This window comes from Bradysia coprophila, unplaced genomic scaffold (assembly GCF_014529535.1).
Source record: "Bradysia coprophila strain Holo2 unplaced genomic scaffold, BU_Bcop_v1 contig_350, whole genome shotgun sequence".
NCBI classification, from domain to species: Eukaryota; Metazoa; Arthropoda; class Insecta; order Diptera; family Sciaridae; genus Bradysia; species Bradysia coprophila.
In genome coordinates this window covers 3,443,359-3,468,078 of record NW_023503608.1, presented here as the reverse complement: position 1 = coordinate 3,468,078, position 24,720 = coordinate 3,443,359, and the positions used below count along the sequence as shown (strand labels likewise).

The 24,720-nt window shown below is 32.4% G+C and overlaps 1 protein-coding gene across 4 annotated transcripts in view; it reads left to right on the top strand.

Moving 5' to 3' along the window:
* The window catches only part of LOC119080273 (transcription factor EC), a 45,747-nt gene that overhangs the window by 16,205 nt on the left and 4,822 nt on the right, over positions 1 to 24,720 (top strand). For 3 of the 4 annotated variants that reach the window (XM_037188535.1, XM_037188539.1, XM_037188537.1), the window contains 2 exons: positions 21,076 to 21,253; positions 23,403 to 23,432. In XM_037188535.1, the coding sequence (XP_037044430.1) occupies positions 21,076 to 21,253; positions 23,403 to 23,432 (208 nt within the window). The remainder of the gene's footprint in view (positions 1 to 21,075; positions 21,254 to 23,402; positions 23,433 to 24,720) is intronic. The other variant, XM_037188536.1, reaches the window with a different exon arrangement.

Here is a 24,720-nt window from a genome sequence, read left to right as displayed (position 1 = left end):
AAATTGAAACAAAATGTGAGGATTAGCAATTTAATTCTTTAAAATAAGATTAACCTGGAGTGGAAACACTGCTGTCTGAAAGAACATATCTTGAAATTTTTATTTTTTTTTAATTCATAGAAAATGCTCTTTTATCAGATTTATATTTATCCTTTGCGATAATGTGGATTTAAGTGTGAATAATATGTCTGTGTCTTGCTGTAAAATGTGTAGTATAATGTGGGGATTGTAATGTGTATAACATATATTATCCATGTTAGCATCATTTAACATTTTATTTTGTATTTATTTTGTCAAATCTAATCGAAATATTGTGTTTAGAAGATTAGGATTTTTTTAATGTTCATTTACATTGCTTTGCCCACATCTTCCGATCGAAAAGACTGCAACAATGGTGGATGTACTTGTGCGATGCAGCTCTATCATTCATTTATTTATTCATTCATTCATCAATCAATCGCCTTTTTAATATGGAAAATAGTAACTCGATACAATGCTGTTTGTCGTAATTAATTTCTATTCATGAAGGGAATATTAATGCTGGTAGTTTGACTATTGTCATCATTGAACAATATCATCTTTTTTCACAAATAATTATCAGCGAAAATTACATAATTCGACATGAATGAAATTATTGAAATGACTTTACAACTTTGGATATGGATGTACGTACACATGCTTGTTTTTTTCATACGTAAGTGTGGTTATCTTAACGGCTTGTCCTTAATCTGTGAAGCATTAAAAAATTGGTATTAATGACAATTAAGACCAATAACATTTTAACGGTAGGCGCCACGCCTGAAAAGTTTATTTGAAGACCAAGATCTACCAGGTCTTACACTATGATTTCCTATCTTTGATTTTTTTATCGCGTGTGTCTATAAAATCGGGCTTACATCTTTAAACGAGCACAATTTGGGAAAATTTTGGGAACGTTCTTAATGGTAGATCTGATCTAATAAGTATCGACCGCATCATCTGTCTTTCGAAACGAAGCGCATCGTGATATAATCATTAAATCTGTTACATCTTTTGGTCAAAGTATTCGTCGAGATTGAAAATCTATTACTTCATTTGTTTTAACATCTATTTTACTATAAAAAACCTAGTTAACCAAATAAAAGTGCCTATTTTTGTCATTTTTGTCTATAGCAGGTGATTTCTGAAATACTCTAGAAGAGGTATGTAACGACACAAGTCAGAATACAAATTTGCGAACAATTACGTCAGTTGTTTTACTCACTAAGCTACCGGGAATAGTACATTACGTCCTAGGTTCCAAATTTTTATTTTGACGAGTGGGGACGTTGTGACGCGACCCGTGCTGTATTCCCACTCGTCAAAATAAAAATTTGAAACCTCGTTCGTACAGCTTATGTAAAGTGAGGTTTACTTTACAAGACGAAACTTTTCTTAAAGTTTTTTTAGTAAAATAACTCATTTTACATAGGCTTCGCCTCAGATTGGTAAACTTCACACAAGACGTACCATTCCATTATTTGTCCCAATTGGTAAGCGATGTACTAAAGTCGATTTAACTTGACGGCGGCGGATGAGTCGATCCGTAAACTCTACACAAAAAGTACCATTTCTATCATCTCATTGATGTTAAGTACTGTACTAATACATTACATCGAGTCTATATTGTAAAATTTTGGTAAAGAAGAAATGGTTTTTCGAACACGCGTCATTAGAGTTCATCAAGCACTTTCCTACGGTTTTACTTTTCTGATTCTTTGAACCGCTCGGCTCTATACGAGGTCTATAAAATTGACCAATAATCTTACAATACTTATTGCATTCTCTCACCAAATTTAATGTGATTTTAGATACTGAACAAAACAAATTCTTTTTTGAGTTTAAAAAAATATTATTGGGCAACGCGTTCATGGACAAAAAGGTTAATTAGGGTGCCAATATTGTTGAAAACAGGTTTCAGATACGAAAGCATTTACTGACTGACTGAAACCGCAAATGGGAAATTTCGACAAAACAAAACCTTTTTCGATTATTGTTTTGATAGTGTGCAGACCTTCAAAATTCTATAATATTGGGAATATTATGTTATACCCATCACTCAACAATGCATATAACTCGAAAATGATTGACTATACTAAAAGAAATTATCTCATTACGTTCGTGTTTAATGTAGTAGTGGATAGTTTCAGCGTGTACTTATTTCATTGATCGTTTATCCACTTTTAATTTTTCGAAAATGTCTGTAGAAAACTCGTTTTTTGTTTTGTTTGTTTATATATCTCTTTATTCTTGACTTACATAACGTTCTATAATGACATTACCCTCACTCTCATTGACTACGAATCCGTGAGAAACCCATTTTTATATGGTCATACATAACCTGAAAAACTTAAAATTATTAAACTTTTTTTATCAACATCTCAGCACACTCCCAATAACATTTTTAAACCAGAGTCGCGCACGCAATGCATGTGGACACATTTAAAGTCGGTTCACTGTGTACAACAACATACAGAGCTCAACACTATACTTAATATTACTGCACACACAATTAAATAGCGAGATACTTACTGGTACACGTTCAATATAACACGCTTATGATTTTCTTTTATGTATAGATATAACCGCACATTTATTCATTTTTATTCTACAACAATAACAACAATTACAACAACACCATTCACAACAATAATTTATGTCATTCATATATCCATAAAAAATTTAACTTTTCAGTACTTGCTGAACTGGCGCAGTGCTTAGACCTCCTCTGTCTATATATATTCAATGAAACTTTTTATTTTTGGTTTGTGTAGATATATTGCTGATATATTTTTCAGTTAAAATATTTAGCTTAAAAATTGTTTTCAATTTGATTGTGCCCTCAGTTTAAATTTTTTATTTTTTTTTTATTATTTTTTCATTTTTGTTATTCTAAACGCCATCAATTGAATGAATTGAATTTTTGTGATTTTTTCGGTTTCATTCAGAAATTAACGAACAATAAACGAATTGATTATAAATATTATGAACCATGTGCTTCGGTTATTGTATACAACATCCCATGTGTACATCACGCACAACTCTGAGTAATTATGTTCGAAATGAATAAAATACCTTGGTATCGCATTGATACAACAAAATGTGTGAATGATGATGACTTGATGGAGAGATTATAGGTTTTAATCTAATATTTGACTTAAGATAATTTTCATAATATCAAAATACACTCGCGTAATACAACAATCTAATCTTCAATGTGTGTGAGCTGTACGTTAAAATTTTCCTTTTTTTCAAGTGAAGATTCTGGTTGTGCTACCAAATTGTGCCAGAATAAATTGGTCTGAGGTATATTAATTCGGGATTGTATATACTCGGAACATTTACATTTTATCGAAAAGTTCATCATTTTCATTCGATTTTTTTTTTCGTCTTTACTTTGTTTAATTGACTTTGTGTAAGTGAAAAGTTCTTTTGTCTATAAATTTTCTTATAGACACAGAACTTAACGAAAAAATATTTCAAACTGCCGAAACTACGTTCAAGGAATATACCAAATAAACATCATACAATGCCGGTGTACAATTTTACAATTGCTCGCCGGTCCAAGGTAACAATAAAATAAAACCATTTTTTATCAATGCAATGTCGTGATTTTAATCGAGATTTTCCTTCCACATTTTTTTTATTAAATTATTTTAACTACAGACGATTATACATGAATATGACATAATGACTTAACAATAGTACATTACGTACCGATGGGGCAAATGATGGAAATATTACTTCTTGTGTGAGGCGTGACCGAGGTCGGTAAACACACAAGAAGTACCATTTCCATCATTTGCCCATAGTTAAGAAAGGTATTTTATTCAAAAACTTGAGGTAAAGTTTTGGCTCCGTGAAGTAAACTTAACTTTACCTCACGTTTTTGAGTAAAAAAATTATTTTCGTTTCAAATAATAATTGACTTAGAACTCATGTTTGTTTATCAAATTATTTTATAAGAGTTTCTCGTTTCTTGTTGTATTGAAGCGAGAGAACTCTTCAATTGTTATGATACGAATGAGACATTTCGTGGAATTTTTCCTCTATTAAATTTGATTCGGAAGATAATAATAGATGTCATCAACAAAACAATGCATGTTAACGTACACACACTCTACTACTAATACGCTTATCACAAAACGATGCAATTCTACAGACAGCATTGATGCAATTTTCTTTACATTTTACACCTTTTGTTATTCTATAAATGGCGCATTCAATTCAATTTGAAAAGTTGAATGAGTCCGAAGATTCAATTGTTTTTTTTTTTTAAACACGACAAGTCATCCTTGTAGTCATCTGTTATCTACAACGACTATGTTATAAAAATAGTTGTATAGCTCTATGGATTCCATTATTTTATCGACAAAATGTATGTTTTGTTAAGACTAATGAACCTAATGAAGTAAAAGATTCGACATCAAACATTCAGCGGGTACATAACAGATTTATTGATTATATCGCCACGCTTACCGTTTGTAATAAAAAATATTTAAAACACCGAAAAAATCACCTGTTGCCAAGTAGTGAATATATATACCACCATTCTATGATACATTCAAAGATCTTTTAATGTTGTTTTCGTATATAGATCTGATTTGTGCAAATCAGTCGTGATTCAACTGCTAAAATTTTTGTTTGTCATAAGCACAAACAACTAAAAAAAATGAAACGATCAAATAAGAAGGAAAAAAATATGTTTTTCGTGTATCAAATACAATACAATATGTTAAGCGGTCGAAGATGTTGAATCATATTGAATGAAATCTTATCGTTGGATTGATCTGTTGCATACACAAATGGACACATTTCTCTTACATTTTCATCTACTCAACAAAAAAAGACCCATCCAAAAGTGCTGCTCTTCATATGTTCTTATTTACAATGAAATGTTTAAGAAATTTCATGAAACCTTTCTTTCATAAAAAGCACTTTGGAAGTGACATAACCGCACGACTTTTTTTCTTATCTTAGAAATTTTAGTAGATTTAAATCAAAAGCGCATGGAACAATGTGTCGGAGTTGTTATATTTATAAACTCTTAGATAAATATGAAAGAACGAAATTAGACACCCAGTTATCTCTATCTCCTTTGATACAATTTGACAAAATTTAGGTTAAACATTGCACCAATGTCGTCGATCTGATTTGTACATTTGTTTTACCAAAAAAAAGTGCTCTACCAGAATAGAATGTTAATGAAACACCATGGGAATGTATTGCCGATTTCTTTACGTATTTCAAGTATATGTAGGAGATAGTATTGAGTCTAATATATCGGTAGATAGTTACTGTACGATATGTTAAAGGCCGACAATTTAATCTCATTCGAATTTATCTTGAACATTTGAAACAAAAAATGTATTGCTTTCGATGCGATTAGATTCTTTTTGTGTCCTTTCAGTCTATCATTTCACAAAAAAAAGAGAATATCTTCGTTTCGTCATAAACTGAATACATATAGCGAGCATATGTAATGTTTTCGAGTTACAGATACTGTATGGAATGAGATTAAACCACATTCTGCCAGTGATAATCAATTAATTAAACGTTTCTGCTGAATGTGTTCAGACCCTGACGAGGCCGGGTTCGTTTTTATTTGTAACATTGGAAGTTTCAATGAGGGGCGTTTAACATTTTACAAACAGCAACTGTATCGCGACTCATTAAATCTGATACTACTTTTGTTTAAAGCATCGCAAAATGCTTAGTACAAATTCATTTACAAGAAGCACGTAAAGTACGTATGGGATTTCAAATTTGTATATTGACAAGTGGGAATACAGTTATATCGTCCCCACTCGTCAAAATAAATATTTCAGTTCAATTTAGACTTGAATTTACTTCGGCTGGCTGTCAGCTGGTTAATTCACACAAACAAAATTGTATAAAGACTTATGAGCTGTTTTGTTTGTCTCAGTGGAATGACGTGTCTTAGAGAATGTTACACTGACGAAAAAGACTTGAAAATCTTTACTGTTGCAGGCATCTTTGTCCCCAGGTAATCTAAAATGCCTGCTACTGCTGTGTTTGATACAAAAAATACAGCTGTGGCAGCCATTGCCGATTACCGGTAGACAAAGTTACCTGCCACAAGTAGGATTTTCAAATATTTGCTGTCAGTGTAGGTTCCTTTAACATTGTCGTCATCGTTGACCTAACCAAGTCAGTTATTTGGCGAATTTTGGGAAACGAACTTGGACCCGTTTATTATCTGTTACGGGTTATGCTTAACGTTGTAGGTATAATTATCCTGCTCAGCGTTGCCGACATACTTTTTCTTCAATAAATCAATGGTTCAGTAGTCGTATTGTGGAGCTTAATAGACAATAGTGACTTCTCATCTCAATTAAATTGATTAGTTCAGCTTCTTATGTTTTGACTCACTTCATATTACATACAATAATAGCCGATCGACGCATCTAATCTATTTTTAATGTAACTGAGTGAATATTTTCCTCATAATAGAGATTAGCGTCATCAGCGGTGCATAAGGAAAAAACTCTCACGTTTAATTGCTATCTGCAATTTCATTGTTAATTACATCTGTAAATTATTGTTACATCCTTCCATCTCGATGGTGTTTCTGAGTAACACAGCTCCGGTAGATGCAAAATCCCAATGCAAATATGAAACGATTTTCTAGCAAACAATTGTTGTGTTAAGCTAAATAGAATCTATCTTTCTATCTTAACTTAATTGCATCGGATATGACTTTTTTTTTGTTTGAAATATCAACCAGCCATTTTACTGATTTACTGAGGCGGCTCCTGATTTAATTGCATTTAGTATATAATTATGTTGCCCTCAAAAATAGATTTTTTTTTCTGTTGTTTGCATTATTTATTAGTATTGTTATTTCAATATCGAATATAAAATAAAACGGCAAATCAACAAACGGTGAGGCCTAAACAAATTGTACGAAAATAGTCGGTTATTTGCTAATTTGTTATTACGCAGCAATTTCTATTTTTAAGTTTAGTATCAAATTTCTTCAGCCAACAATGAGAGTGTGGTTTTCAATTTCTCTAAAATTCGAGCAACCATGGAACATGTTATCATTTGCCGCATTTTCGTTTTTTTTTTTAATATGAAATGCTTATGCCAACGATCACTCATCGACGAAATCACTCAAATGTAAATAAAATTTATCCATACACAGATCGGTCGTGTGTCCGGTGTTTAGATACGAATTCGCTGAGTCAGTGTCTCTGCTCAAGGCAAAGTCTGTTACACAGAAAATTACATGTCTTCAGTTCAACTATCTAATTATATTGCTACAGATTAGGAAAATGTTCATGTACAGCTTCAGCAGCATAAACGAAGATTTGTCTCGATGTAATGCAATCGTATCATGTTACCACTTCACTTAAACATCAACCAACTTGGCACGAGTTGGATTTTCTGCTGTTAAATGCACACAGTGTTATCAGTTCTTCGATATAATTTGTCAAACGAGCGATCTTATTAGTGGTTTAATCTAACACTTCACCATTTTGAGAGATTAAAATTTCGAAGTACGTCAAATAAAAACGTGAATTAAATAATGTAATAGATGTGGGACTGAGATTCGCGACTACAAACATTTTTTTTCGTTATAAAATGATTCTAAAATAAAATTACGATATGAACTGTAATCAGAGCTTTGTGTCGTGTGTGCGTTTACAATAATATTAATTTATGTACAAATCGTTTCAGATGTCTAGGTTGAGAGAAGTGGTATGCACATAGCATTGATGTAGGCATATGTACCTGTACATATATGTAATACGTACATATATAGGGGACACAGTATACACCGTACATACGAAATTAGTCTTATATCATAAAAGCGAAATTGAAATATGAACAAGGTCATAGATAAAATGATGGATTCTGATGGCGAGTTAAATGCATTTTTGATATTTTTTTTCTCTGTACTACACGCGAAGCAATGCTGTTTGATTTCAATGCAAAGATTTAGTTGATTATTCATTTGGACTAAATAAAAATTGTTATAACTGATTGAAATGCAAATTGTGGTGATGTTATGTGCGAAAGATGAATGGTGAAGATTCCACTATACCACACAAATGCAACATTGATAATATTAATTAAGGGGAAAACCGCATATCGTTTCTGCTAGGTTTTTTACCCGTTTTTTTAATTCTTTTTTATTCTCTTTATGTAACCACTGTTGAAACACGTGTCTACAAGAAACAAAATTTATCAACACAGTCCGACCAAGTCATTCTACGTAGCCGTTTTAAAATGAAGATTTGCTTGTAAAAAATGAAGCTAGTGCAGGCTCACAAAAAGGAATTTTTCGAGGGTAACCGACTGGCCAAAATGGTGGCAAATCAATTCCTTTCAATTTCGTTCAATTTCTTTCAATTCCCTTTCAATTTTCTTTCAATTCTTTTCAATTCCGATCGATTCCTGTCAATTTCTTTCAATTCCCTTTAATTGCTCTTAATTCCTTTTATTTCTTTAATTACTGGATTAACATCACTACTTGCCGGATTCGCCCTTCAATTCCTAGTGATGCATTTTTTTGTAAATTTGGTTTGAAACTGGAGCATTTCGCAACGGCAGTGCCCCAGCCTAACATTCCCCCGACGAATATTCACTTGTTTGTTGCGGCTCAAACCTCAAACTCTCCCGTATCTGACTTACAAGAATCCACTGAAGAAGAATCCTTCAGTGTACATTTTTTGAACATAAGAGAACGTTGGACTTGTTCTAAAATGGAACTCATCCACACTGTACACTGTTATTTATTGCGCGGGAGCTTTTAAAATTAAACCAAAAAGGAAATAACGTGGTTTTGCACTCGCTGGTACTTCTTTCCGATAGTCACACTTATCACTCTCATTTACTTTCAATTCCTTACAATTCCACATATTTTCAGTCAATTCTGGTCAATTATGGTCAATTCCGGTCAATTCCTGTCAATTCCTGTCAATTCCGGTCAATTCCATCATTTACAATTATTTACCGGATGCTCCGGCAATTCCTTTGAGGGTGTGTAGTCAATTACCCGAGTCGGTTACCCCTCGGAATTTTTCTGCTCCGATGTTGCTCTACTCAAGAATTTTTCAGAGATTTTTGCTCTTCGTTTTTTCATTTTTTGTCTTATACAGTCAGTGACGTCAAAATAAGTGTCGCATTTCGTTTCCACTCATACAAACAAAAGTGCTAATACTTTTTGCACGGAGGAAATAGCTACACGAACACGGCACGCACGTGGTAGTGATACCGTTCAAAGATGTAAAAAAACTTCTTTTGTACAAATAACTAAAACACAGCTGATACAAAATGCGTCACATATTTCAAAGACGCCGACTGTATAAGCTTCAATCGGTAAGAACTGGATGCTAACAGAAGTAGCTGATGTCTCAAATTGGCCTTTTCCAAGCCTAATATTACATGTTTCTACTACACAGTCTACCAGTCAAAATAAAACTCAGAATCTTTCCAAAATATCTTCAAAGGCAGAACATTTTTTTCAGACGACAGGGCACAATCCTTTCCTTAAATTCATCAACTATACAGAGGCGTTAGGTCTACAGACCACTCATACCCTTTTTCATCCATCAATAACAATAACCAATCATTGAGTTGAGTGCATTTGACTGCACATTAAAAATCAATTTTCTTCTCGCTACCACCTCATCACCAGTTTCACATCTGATGTGTCACGAATTCTAATGATCTCTTTTTTCCCATTATTCTTCACTAACGACCGAATACTATAATTAACTCCGGCGCTAGTTGCAAACATTTAATGAAATGCTTTTTTAATGATAAACTGTCATCTGAATGACTTAGAATTACTTCGAAAAACGATTAGTCGGTGCGCAGCCATATAATACTTTCTCAATCAGATAAATAAATGCAATATAAAAATCAGCGCTTTTCATATACATGATACCGATAACTTGACATTCGGACTATACATCTTATTCGCACGTAACATCATTTCAACGTTATGTGAGCTAACGTATGGGTTTTTTTTTATTTTCATCGGCTCGATTATTTATTATTTATCATTGAACTCAATATAATTGATTGTTTTTCTTTTTAAAATAATTTTTATTTGTCTTTAAACGTAAGTTTTATGAATTCATTCAGCAATTATAAAAAATGTAATTTCTATGCAATTCATGTTTGCCGTTTTTCGTTTATAAAACGTGATGAATTTAATTTTATATAATGCCTACCGTACAGACACAGTGGGTTATAACTATATTTTCTTTCTGTTTATAATTTATTGAGTAATTTACATTTTTACCGAAATTCCTCACATGGGATGAGCAATTCATATTTTTCTTCGTCTAGTTTTCATTCTTTTCTTCTTCTTCTTCTCTATTTCATTGATAAATTGTTTATTTGTTTTAATAAGTAATATTTTCAACATTTTTATCGTAAGTATGTTCAAAGCCATATGAGACTGAGTTACGATACATCAATTTTCTTAGCTAGTCTAAGCAAAAAGTCGTAACTATTTTGTGTATATTATTATGCCAAAAGAATAGGTCTACACAGAGTGTATTTTTCTCGAAATTTTTATTAATTAGTATCATATAACTAATATTTTACTATTAATTTACATCTAACTCAATATTATGAATAGAATTTTCATAACCGAACGACCATCACATCTCAGCACAAAACTACACAATAATTTTTCCATTAACTTGAAATAACTATACCACATCTTATAGGAGAGTGTTTTTTTTTCTCAATATTTCGTTTGATGATTATTCTAATTATTCGTAATATTTCTATCAATGTTACCTAACACCATAATATCCACAAATATTGACATTTTCGTTAAACGTTTTTTTTTCTTCTTCAATATATATCAGGTGAATATAGTGTATCTAGGCGAAAAAGACGCTCACAAATTTGAATTTCACGAATTGTTAATTTTTTGAAAATTCATCTTAGAGTAGTTATAGATATTTGTTAATTGACAATGTAAATATGGTATATATCTAGCGCGCTGGGAAGACGATGGTTTATGGAATAATGTTCAGATTATTTATTTGAAGTGTTAACTTTGCAGTAATTTTACGTATAAAATAAAAACGAGTAATATTTTACCTTTGCCGGTATTTCACATAAAATCTTAATTAATTGTATGTAATTGTATGGAATGGCGTACCTGCACAGGCATAAGTGGTTTGTCTGGTTTATTATTTCATTATTTTTTTTTTCTTTTCTCGTCTTAAATTTCGTTGTATGTTTGAACTTTTTTGACACAGTACATTGGGTACATAAAACGCATGAAATCATAAATACCAAAGACGGTGGTTTGGGTTTTTTCCTATGTGAGATCGAGTCTGAACACACAGTACCAACACGCTGAAAGTCACAAAAAAAAAATTGAATGAGAGAGTGTAGAAAAGGTGAAGAGATCAATCGACATGGGTATCTGTTGAGGTGTTTTTTATTCGAAAAGGTCGCAGACAATTCTACTAGTGGAACACAACCAAAATTATCCATAGATAGTGCGCAATTACTCAATTAAGATTTGTAATCTAGCACAAAAGACAGACAATGTCCATACAAAAATGAGATTACTGGTGATTGAGTCGTATTTATCTGAGTAAATGGCGACTCATAACATTGAGAATTATGTCTTACTGCGTCGTCTTTAAAATCGAATTCCAAAGAAATATTTTTGAATTGTCCTCAAATCTTCATTGCATTTTTATGCCCCAATTTGAATAAAATAACTTTGCGGTGAGGCCATAAACAATCATATTTTATGGCACGTTATCAAGATTGAGTCGATCAAATAAATCGAATAAATTCGATTCTGACGACACAACCGTACTGCTAACAAAATTGTAAAAAAGAAGCCTCTGCCTAAATCTGTAGGTTTTCTGAAAATTGCTTTGAATGACCTTCCCAGAAAACATTAAATTTTTGTAAAAATATTTCCAACATGGTAGTTATAATGAAATTAGTCGCAATAATTGATGAACTGCTGCACGGAAAGTACATTGCATCAGTTTCAACTGGAAAGTAATGTTGCCTTTTCGTATGTGATTGTCATAATAATATATTTATAAGAATAAAAACTTAAAAGCATCATTGGCATTAAAGTTTACATCAACCGTATATTTATCGGTAATGTAACAGTTTTGTGGGTGATATTCGCTTGATAATTCATAATTACTGTTCGGTTGTATTGCCATGTCATTACATAGAATTCAGTGTACACACAAACTCACAATATATTTCCAATTGGCCATGTACATGAGTTAATTTTTCAAATTCGGTCAATAGATTTGTGTATACCACAACATCTACCTATTAAGAATAATTTAAAATTATGATGAGAGTTCAATTCATTCACAACATACTGATTAGCTCTAAAAGCCTAAAGTTCATCATCACAACATAATTTATTGTGTACAGTCAATTCGGCGCAACTCAGAATGAAACCAATTCTTATTCAGTTTCGTATGAAATGTCGTTGCTACGAACATAGCGTGAACAGTTTTGTGGGAGTTTCTAGAAAATTTTATTGTTTGATTTATGTGTCGTGTTTACAGAATCAGATCTTAACTACTTTCGTCGCTGTAGACAGCCTACAATTTTTGGGGGTTGGCGGCTGATTGAAATATGTATCTCAGTTTTTAACGTCCAAACAATTTCAAAACGATGCTCTTCTATTCGCTTTCTACATTCAACAACTGCAAATACTCTCTGTCCCAAGAAAATTAGTCCAATTTTTTTAACATTAATTTCCTATTTCTTCCATTTATCATTTCAATTAGACCAATATTTAATCTATCACAGTTGACAAAAGTACCAATAGTACAAACATATCAGATCTAGTACTTCATATATTAAATACTTTCGTTACATTGACGCAAAATCTTTTACTTCATTAGTTTTAACATTACGTTCCACTTAATAAACGAGGATATTCACGGCATACATCTGCCGTTAGTGTCGCTGACAGATGAAATAGCGACTGATTTCGTGTCTTGTTGCCACTTGAACTAATAATTTCTAAAGTACAACGAAATTGCACATAGTGTCCATAATATAAAGGGAGACACTTTTCATAGAGTTTAACTGGTTTTAAGTAATGGAACCGATTAATATCGACTCGCTAATGTGGTGATACCGATCCATGTTAATTCAAGTCCATTACCACATTACCAAAATGTAAACAATTTTCTCAATTTGAGGGACTCTCTGCACACGATATCGATCATTAAATCGATTTCGGTTGGCACTAAACGAAAAGTGCACATGTAATCGTATCGAGGTTAGAGCTTTTGTTATTATTATTATTATATTTCTAAAATGATAAATGGTGCTAGAATATAAATTAATTGCTCCACTCCACGATCACAATTGAAAAATGAAAATCCATTTCTCGATAGTTAACATCAGAAGTGTATCGAAGGACATCTAGAGATTTTTCAGTTTTAATTAGATATATACCACACCACACCTTTTTTATGCCACAAAATTAATTCAAACAGGTGACATTCAAATTTTCTGTATTTTCTGACTTGAATTTTAAAGCCAACTGTTTTGTTCAAAGAAGTAAAATTGAAAATATCAGCGCATTTATGGTAATTTAGTTGTACTATAAATTTTACAGCCAGGAGAACGCAAATAATGTGAACCGTGCAAAGTAATATTAGCGTGTTCGATGAAACAAATTTTTAAGCGGAATGTTTTGAGAAATATTTTGAGATTCTACGATTAATTTTCATATCCGAAAAAAAAAAACAATTCGGAAAAATATTTTCAATTTGAATAACTTCCGTCCGTATCGAAAATGAGCGCCTTGTATCGAATATGGTATATAATTATGCAAGTCCACTAAACGATCAGCATGTTTTCTATTTATGCAATCTCAGGCAACCTGTTGCGATATATAGTGATGATTGTGATGTCTTCATAACAATCTAAGACAGGGAGAGAGTGATAGAGAGAGAGAGGAATAAAGACGAAAAATGATTATAGTAAAAACAATTGTTAAATATGTAAAATTATTTATAGATTATAGACTATAAGTTTTCAATCAAAGGCAGTATTTTATAATACATTGCTCTGACGTCAGATATAAGTGAATTCTTAAAAAAAAATTATTTAAAAATGCCATTAACAAAACCGAAGGCTGTACGGTTAACATACACGCAGAGCTGAAAAAGAAATACAAAATGTTTTTTTAAGAGAAACATTTTATATATTCCAGTTCAAACATGTAGTCTCTCTAACACAACAATGAAAAAAGTTTAGTTTTTTTTAATGACAATTCAAGTACCGCACCGTAATCCATATCAAGGTATTTGAACAGCATTTTTAATCGAAAAAAAAAATTCTACGAAAAATATATCACCCAATAAATTGAATTCACATCGCACAGTTTAGTTGGTTGCACTTCTGATTGTTCGATTGATTGAGTTGACTATTTTCTTGTTGTTTTTCAATTACAGCGTTTTTTTACTATTAGACCAAGAGCCGGTGTGCTTATAAAGTGTTACTTTATCCGATACCAAAACTCTTTGTTCAGTGAAGTTTATTTCACAGCTATAAAAGGGTTCGAACAAGAGGGTGGGTCTAGGTCAGTTGTGGCAAATAGGAAAAAACTAAATTGGTGTCAACGTGGAACTATCAATAAATTCCTTTTAAAAATAAGATTTTTATATGAAAACTAGTTTTGCCAGGAAGGACTAGTTGCTTATCCTAAAATTTGACCTGTAGTAGCGTGACAGTTCATACATTTTTTTTAAGTCTTCATACATTTTTGTGCGACAGAAGGATCTGAAAAATGTCGGTTTTGGCGTGATATACTTTTTGAATCACCCTTAAGGAGAACATTGAAACTGTGTGGATATGACACAGACGAGTATGGAATGCAAATTTAATCTTCAAATTGTATTCTCCAAGGGGCACCGGTACCTTCTTTTTTTACACCGGTTTGCATTTTCTACTAATTGCTCTAAGAAATAAAAGTCACCGAACATTATACGATTTTGTATAATAATGGTGTATATATAATGACTGATATGCACAAATGCTCTCGGTCTACATTCAACGTCATAGTTAATAGTTTTCGGTTGAAAATCGGAGCATTACTACAAGATGAATCAGACGAGTAAAGTTTCATATATGTCGGCCGATAAGTATTTATCGCAATATATAAATATTGTACATAAATGGATAACTAACTCGTAACTTAAATACTGCAAATGAATTGTTTCTGAGTCAGTCGAAAGAATGCACAAATAGAATAAAATTGGTTTTGTCTCAAGATGGTTGAACTAGATTAGTTTGATGTTTTTGCAATACATAAATTTTGTTTATCACATTTTAATTACTGTATTCGATGATGGATTTTGATGATTTGTAACTGTATTGCATGTGTACGACGTACGTTCCCATTACTTTTAGTCAGTGAAATGTGTTCCATTTTCAAGATGGATGCTGCCATACTATATGATTAGCGTCTTCCACATTAAAAAGCCAAACAATTAATCATTTTGATTCATCTTATCAGTTTGTCATCAAATACAAACAATGTGCTAAATTTATAGATATCTAAACATAAGTAAAGAATGGAAACATACTTGGAAGATTTTCAAAATATTTTGTCTGCTCCAGCCATGGATAGATTACATCGTTTAAACATTGTAAATATTGCTTATCCGCTCATCCGGTACATCATAAATAATTTTCTTTATATTTATGGGATTGCTCAATTGTGCTTGCTTTTAAAATTTTGGTAAAAAATTGAGACAAATTTTTTGGGGGAACATTTTGTTTTCGTTATGTTACATACCGCTTCTCGGAGATGTAAAAATTCCATACTATCATAATGCTTTGTATTAAGGTAAATATTAAATTTTGTACTTTCGTTCAACAAAAAATGGAAACGAGAAGAGGTTGAGCATTCATCAAAAATAATTGAAACAGAAAAGTCAGGGCTACCTCAAGATTCACTTTAATTAATAAAGATTTTAAAGACAGAATGGTGGCACATAAAGTCGTGTTTTCGTTGGAGTTATGACATCGACATCGCTATAAGTCAACAAAACGAGACTTTTTCACTTTCCTCTCAAGTTATTTAATAGTATTTTACATAGGGATATACAGGTGAAAAGTAGAGTTTTAGTGCGAATTTCGTTGATCCGAACCGTAGCCGTGGTCCATAAACACACGAAAACATGACTTTGCAGTTTTAACCCGAGTTATTTAACGGATTTTACATGCTGAGGGTGCCGAAAGTACTGCTTAAAACATGAAAAGTATGGTTTTTGACGCATGTAGCATGTAAATGTTACCGTACTTTTCATGTTTCAAGCACTACTTTCGACGTTCTCAGCTAAGGTTCGGACAAATTCACATCAAAAACTCTACTTTTCTGACTAGTAATTGTAATTTTTATTTACATAACAAGGGATAAAAAGTTGAAAAGTAGAGTTTTCGTGTGAATTTTGTTGATCCGAGACTTTTTTACTTTTATCTTTTACTTTTTACTTATTATGTAATAGAGTCGGTCGACGAAATCATCCAATCGCAGGAACTACTTCTCCGTACTTCCTGCCCGTTACTATATCAAATTCTTACATTCTTAGACAAAAATCAAACAATCGCTTTACCTGTTAAAGACGACAAACATTTGAAAAGTATTATTATCGGGTCTATTACTTCTATTGAAGTTCTTTTAATCTGTTGATTTCAAATCTTGTACTTCAAGTTTTCTAACATCCATTTTACTATATAAAGGACCAATTTATCCAATTCTTGTCATTATTTTTGTCGTCGTTTCGTCATCGATAACAGATGAATAGCCGTATGTGACAGGTTAAATGATGGTGTCACCAGAAACCCTTTAGTTAGAGGTAGGTCTCACTTGGGTATGATGTAGAGAGCTACAGTTACGGTTAATAATTAATTTTAGTTAGTCGAATAAAGTTTGGCACAATTTAAGAACCGATTAACAAACACAACGTTGCATATTGTTATTCAAGTAGTTAGCTGCAGAGTTGTTTAAAACACTCATGAAATTTTGAAACTCAAAGCAGTCAGCCCTCATTAAGCAAACTTTTGCTAAGGAAGAAGTGCAACATAAAATCAGCAGTAATTTCATCTGTTCTAAATTACCATGCCAACTTTTTGAGTACAATTACCTTTTGTTAGACATAGTTTTCTTTAGCGTTCACAGAAAAAAAAACTACGGAAGTGGTAGCACATTTCTTCAGAAAAGTTTTCTTTGGTACGTCATACACAGAGGAAATTTTTCAAAACTGCTGATTTCTTCAACAAAATGAAAGTAAACTTTTATGGTAGAAACCAACTTGAGGAAGCAAAGTTTTTTATTTCTAAAGTTTATCACCTTTTCGGTAATAAATTTGGGTTTACTGATGATGAAGACGATTTTTATATGGCAACAAAATGTATTTAATTACTAAGGAGGTGGCCAGTAAACACGTCAATGGTATGTGTTATTAGTGGGTAATAGATTGTCCAGAATGTTGTGCTTATACAAACTTATGTATCTGTTCACATCAACAAAGGTTGAAATGCATTTATTATCTACTGAAAGCAGCGAAGCTTTGAGCACTTCTCGCATGTATGAAGGAAATAATTTCGAATGAATTGAGAGCTCCAGTGGTGCTTGAGTCCTATTAACAGGTCATTAGACACGATTCGAATAAAATTTGCAATTTTTTTTTGAGGTTTAAATTGTCGGAAAGGCTTAGTGAGGTAAATAAACAATTAAAACCCAAAAAAAAGTTGATGATAATTTCAAGACGTCATCTTTCGATCTTTCCGTGTGTATCAACCTACGACCATAAACATTTTTTTTTGCTATTTACACAAAAATGTTCACTATGCGATAGCTGTGAGACCTTGATTCGAGCAGCCAAATATCGTTTTATTTAATTTAATTATCACTTTATCTATCGCTTTTAGATGTCATATTCATTGCACCCTATCTCTTGAAGAGATATTAAAAAAAAAGAATGTTTGTAAATTATCCAGTCATGTATCTAATCTTTTGTGTCTGTTGTAAAAGTGTGTAACGTGCTTCATTAAACAATAACGAGAAATCATATTGGCAAACATTGAAACAATGATTGTATTGGATCGAATAAATGAAGGCACTACATCACTCAGTTTTTGCTCCAATTTTTCTGTAAAATTCTGACAGATTTACGACCAATGATTGACATTTGACAATGTATTGCCGATTGCTTTTTAGTCGTAAATTCGTCAATGTTTTCAGTCGCGTTTCATTTTTTTAAAGTTAAATTTATTGTCAGATACCTAACTGTAAACTGATAAGGAAATGGAAGAAAAATGTTTCAACTTTAATTCAAAATGGATGAGTGGATGGGTGTGAGTTCGACAACTGTGCTTTAAGCGTGTTTGTTTTCATTACTACAATGTGAGCTTTTTTTGAGCTTTTTCAGTAGCTTTCACTCTATTCATTTAACTGACCACGGTTGTACCGATTTAATAAAAGCTCAACAGTAAATTGAGATGAGCTGGGTTCCCGATCTTGATATAAAAACCCGAACTCGATCCGATTGAATTTTATAAGATACGCCTATAAGCCTTAAATCTCGGGCTTCAAAAATGGGCCAGGTTGGGTTAGAAAAATTTAATTCGTGCTGGGTTTGGGTCGGCTGTCGAAAGTCCTCGACCCCGTTCATCTCAAACAGTATTTGTTTTACAGTTCTGTCACTGTAACATGATCCATTCAATTTATTCCACACATTGCATCAAAGTTTAGATGTCGCAATCCGTACACTATGATAATGTGTACAATCCATTCATAAAACACATCTGCCTTACTTCATATTATTGCAATCATTGTTGTATCTCTCTGTTGTTTCAGCCGGTAGCTACCGGTGCCGAAAGCCATATAATTTCGCTTAGCCAAACTCTTATGAAAAATACATTCCAATAACTGCTGAGTAAGCTTGCTCGAGTTTAATTTTAAATTTTACCAGAACGAACAAAAAATTCGCCAAACAAAATATTTCCAATTCAATTATCTGCTTGGAATGTTTCTTATTTGTCAACAACAACAAAAAATTGTTACCAAAAGGAAATCCAAAGAGATTTTGTATAAGCAATTTCGTTCACAAATTATTATGCTAACGTCAAATTCATGTAGGCAATTAGTAGGAATTTAAATCATCGTATGAGTCAGATACATTGGAAATTCGAAATCAAAGAATCGTTCCGCATATCTATGCAGTCAATTGAGTGTTCGGTTGGTTTTTTGTGGCTTCAGCTAGAAGATCAATTTAAATTTCCATTCATTGTCGTACATGCGAATCTTTTTTCCTTGTCTAATCTATTAAACATTTGGAACCGATTTTCTCTAATGTTCATTGACATACTATAAATGGAGCATCCATCTATAAGTAGATTACTTTGGATATAATGGAATTGTTTCTGAATAAAATAGATCGAATAGATAAATATTTGACAAGACTTCTACTGAGTTCTGTTTATATACAGATTCATGTACAATTGGATGACCCTAAAATATTAGATTTTATCTTGAACCTGTTGGGATGTAGAAAAACAACAACATTTTCGTAGACCTTTTTTTGTGGATTGGATTCGACCTTGGTCTTATTAAACTAATTTTTTGTAATTTCATATTTTAGTACCAAAGTAGCAATTTTCCTCTACAACATTTCCCAAACACATTTGTTGTTATCATTCTAAGCCTTGTTAAACAAATGTTAACATTTGTTTTCGGAATGCTACAAACAGGTATATATAACTACACATCGAAAATACGGTTTTTCGCTCATATGGAATTACAATTCAATAAAAAAAAATGAATTGTTGATTGAAGTTACCTGTAATTATATTCGTGTTGAGTTTTTGTTGTAACGATATATAACAACACACAATACCATAATAAAATATGATTCCGAAATTGTGATATTACTCGAACTAAATGTGTTGTGATTGACCTACAAATTGGACGTTTTATTATTCAGCACATGAAGCTCTCTTAAATTTGTTTTATTTTTTAATTTATGAATGAGAGAAAAAAATCGTAAATTTAGTGGAACAATCAAGCTATTACATGTGTAGTGTATATGAACTTACCTGACAATGTGTATTGATGTCTGTTTTCTACGTGAAATTTCGTATTATCAATGCATTTACATATTTTGTTTTTTGCGAAATTATTTCATTTTATGCCGTTTTTTTCGGTAACTTTCTTATTATTGCAAACATGTAAAACAATCAAAGATTGTTTTTGATTTTTTTCTTACAAAAACGAAATGAAATCGAAAAACCACAACACTCAAGGTAACTGAATTATGATAAATGTCGCTAAACGTGTTCACAGTTTTCTGTTAGCATTAATTACACCGCGGATTTGTTCTATAGATTGCCCTAATTTGTGGTTTTTAGTACTCAAAATCAGGTCCGCACTAGGGTTTCCAGACATATATTTCAATGGGCTTTCACTATTCTCACAGTGGCGCTAAAGAGAACGGTTCGAACATGAAAACTGATTGGGGAAATAACGAAATAACAACCATCGTGGGCTCGTATTGCACTACCAGCTCGTTTTTGTAGGTTTTACACTAAGTAATAACAGAAGCACTAACTTTAGATTTGTCCATGGGACACTAAGAGGAGAAAATAAAAATAAAAAAATGTTGGAAAACCCTAAGAACCTAAATATTTTTGCGTTGTCATAAGGGCCCTTGCCTGCTTGTCCCCTGTACTCGGCGTCACTGTATAAAAATTTTAAAAGAACTTCACACTGTGTAAAGGGACATTAAAACATGTTTCTTAGAATTGAGGTTTTTAAGTACGTTATCCAGTCCTGTCCAAAGTCATTCTCAGCATTAGTAATTGACCAAAATATCTTTATCTGTCCCGAACGATAGGGCAAGTTTGTTTATCTCGACATATCTGTTCTCGTCCCGGCATATAAAGTAGCGTAAAATAAACATTTTAGACAGAGATGCATATTCTACGATTAACAAACGCAAATGAAATTATTTTTACGAAAAAAAAAATTTCTCCATTTTACAGGCCGAAGACCTCCTGGACGATATATTATCGTTCGAGAATGGATCACTGGCCGATTCATTGAAACTGGATCAGTCGTACTCGAGTGATCTGAGCATAAAACAGGAACCATCGGCAATGAGTGATGCGGAAATACACGCCATCGCAAAGGACCGACAGAAGAAAGACAACCATAATATGAGTGAGTAGAAATCGAATCATCAAACATTATTTGACTAGGAAAAACATATGGGTTTGTAAAGATTGGCTAAATTTCATTTTGAATCAATCATTGACTGCTAAAATTGAGTACTCACATGGATTGAGAGATCTTCATGCAATAATATTAGTTTACGCACCAATTCAATTTTATTTGAGTGATACAGTTCCAATTCAGCTAACCATTTACGTACGGGTGTACCATCTGTTATCGACAAAGACGACAAAAATAGATAATGAGCTCCAGCTAACGTCTTATGTTGCAAAATACATCGTAAAGCAAATGAAATGATATTTATATAAAACAATTAGATCAAGCAATAGATTCGATAACTATCCTATCATTGATATACTTGCCGTCTGTGAAGGGCTAAAGTAACAGAAATTTCAATCGTCGTTAGATATTATCGCTATGCTTTGCATCCGCACGTAAGTAGGTCATAAGTTTTGTTTTGTTTCCACATTGTATTGTTGTGGTTTTACATCTATATGATAGAAAAGGCCCTCGATTGCGGGAGTCTTTATTATTAATCTTTGATTATTATTTTTACCAGCAGATGTTTGACATTTTCGACAATTCTTTGTATTTAACCATGAGAACAATAACTTTTTATCGTGGAATTGTCACAGACAGTAAAACTATTGTCAATATTATTTTCATCGAATTTTGGAACCCTGTGAGCTTAACACATCGCTTGAAGTGACGTCATGTTTTATTTGACTTAATAAATTTCGGGATAGACAGAAAAAAAGCAACAAAAGAAATGACGTCCCTATGAGTAATGTGTGTATAATAATTCAGCGGTGATCATCAACAATGATATTGTTTATACAAGAATGAATTACTTTTATAAATTGGGTTACACATTGTTTGATAAGAAGAAGATTAATGATTACTTGCGTCATTTTAATTAGAAGTACAATTTTAAGTGAGTTCTGATTGTAAGTGTGTGTTTAACGAATGCCTTGTTCTTTACAGTTGCACAATAGTTAGTTAGAAATTTAGACCTTCTTTTATAGTGTTGTATCCCCTCCTTCTTAAAGGATGGCGGAATGTATGTATGATTCCTAGGCTAGACCCCTTTAAATGAAATCGAACAAAATCTGGAATCATCAAGAAAACATGGCCCGACGTTTAGTCTATTTTATGAAAATCTCAGAAAATTCAGATGAGTCTCGTCAGCAGGGGCTATTTTTGGGAAACATTTTCCCAAATTTTCTACATTTTCCCAAATAGATTTTATAGAAAAATTGGGATAAAATAGGAAATCTTGAACAAAAAAATGAGAAAATATTTTTCACAAAAATAGCCCCTCCCATGGACACCATTCACGAGATAATTCACAATTTATCTAAATTAAGCTTAAAGTTTTCGTACATGTGGGATGAAGCTTGAGAACACGACAAAACTATGTAACTTAAGCATACTCACCTTCTAAAACTCTACTAACTGCGCTAGTTTCTTATTTGCAGAATTGGTGAACGTCCCAAATGTAACTGTCCGTTTCTGCGAGAATCTTTCAATTTTTTTGGTAAACTTCGGTTAGTTATGGAAGTGACAGAAACTTCATACCCATTGATACTGCCCGCTCCAAAGCTGAGTATTAAAATAGTTTTCTTTAGCATAATCCATTTTTCTATGATGAGAAAACCGAATTGTTCCGGAAATGGCAAACATTTCCGATGTATTTATTGTTCATAATCTATCTCACTAACCGGCGCTAATTTCTAAAGGTATAATGACCCTTGAAGCTAAAATGATGATAGTGACACATTTAAGGTTCGCAAATCACCTAACTTTCGCATGCTCGCTAATTGTGTTATACGAGTTTTTATATTTTTATTTTTATTTTCCGTGTATTTTTAGACCTTTGCTTGAATAAAAAAAATTTCCAATTGATAACACTATCACATCGTAAAGGGTTAGATTATAAACGGTGATTAAAAATTCCAAATCGTTTTACAATCGATGCTGGGCACATTCATACCATAGGTGTTTGTCTTTGGTATATTTATCAAATTATATTTCAATAGATCTTCGCCATGTGGGTACTCAAAGTATTTAGTTTATTCCTTAATTTAAATTTTGTTTAATAATTAAACTTTATGTTTCACGCGCTATTTTTGGACAGATCGACAGAAAAAGGACAATCATAATATAAGTGAGTTGATTTTATACGTAAATAGTTAATCTTTTCATTCCGGTGATTTGTTTTTTATAAGAAAAAAATTGTTAACTCAAATTAAAGAGTTTTCTTTAACAAAAAAACAATCGCAGGCATTGTTTATACACGTTTCCATGACAAGGTTTTATTAGCCATTACTCATATCCGGCGATCGAAGATTTTTTTTCTGAATTGTTTCTATATCAGATCGCTCGCTCGTTTTGTTTTTTTCTTTTTCACAAACGGATATAGACTCGCTTGTCTGTAGGTCAAACGTTATTAGCTTCCAAAACCCACACCACTGAATGATCAAACTGATTTTACAAAGGATTCTTCCTCGGATGCCCCATTAAAGTTTTATGGAGTTCCACACAACCCAGAACTTCATAGGATTACCAGGTCGCGAATAATAACTGACAATTGCGACTGATAGTTTTATCTATCTGATACCTCTGACAAACTAAAAAATAATCACCATTGCCGTCACAATTGATTTTCGTTTATTGTCGTTTTTTGATGTGGTAAAATTTGCATCGACACATCCACTAAACCATAGGTCAGCGAATACTTTTATAGTTTTAGATAAAAAAAAATGTTTAATGAGTCATTAGCAAGGTAACAATTAACGATAAAAAACAATTCTATTGATTGATGAGCAGTTCATGTAGAGTAGAATGTGCAATGCAATGCATAGCGAATTGGCGTGGTAACAAATTTGTTATGTAGACAGAATTTGAAACTTGTTATTGGAATTTAGTGATTTGAAACTAGTTAGAATGAGTAACAATTTTTTTTTCGTAATTTTGATGTGTACATATGTCTGCAGTCTTCATTGGCTGCAAAAACTTTAACGACTTTTATAACTGGTTAACCAACACAGATGAGCCAGAAATAAATTTCATTATTTTTTGCAAGAATATTAATTTTCTTCAAGGAAAAAAAGGAAAATACCCATTTCATGTACGTACACGACTTGTTCGATTTACGTGTGAGACGCAAATGCTCGTAGGTACAATGTACATTCAAATGATACGTCTTACTCGTGAAAAGTACGAATGAGTGAACCATTGACCTTTTCGTCGTTAGTTGAACGTTGAACATTCCACGTATTTGATGTAATATTTACGCCTCAAACGTAAATTGTGAAACTATGGTCAGCCCTGGATGAATCAGATTGTTTGCTTGCAGTATTCAATTTTACAATCCAATAGACTGAGTTCTAGCCTTAAAACGACAACCATGCCGAAATTTCCAGCTCTAATTTGAACCAGTTCCTAAATGAATG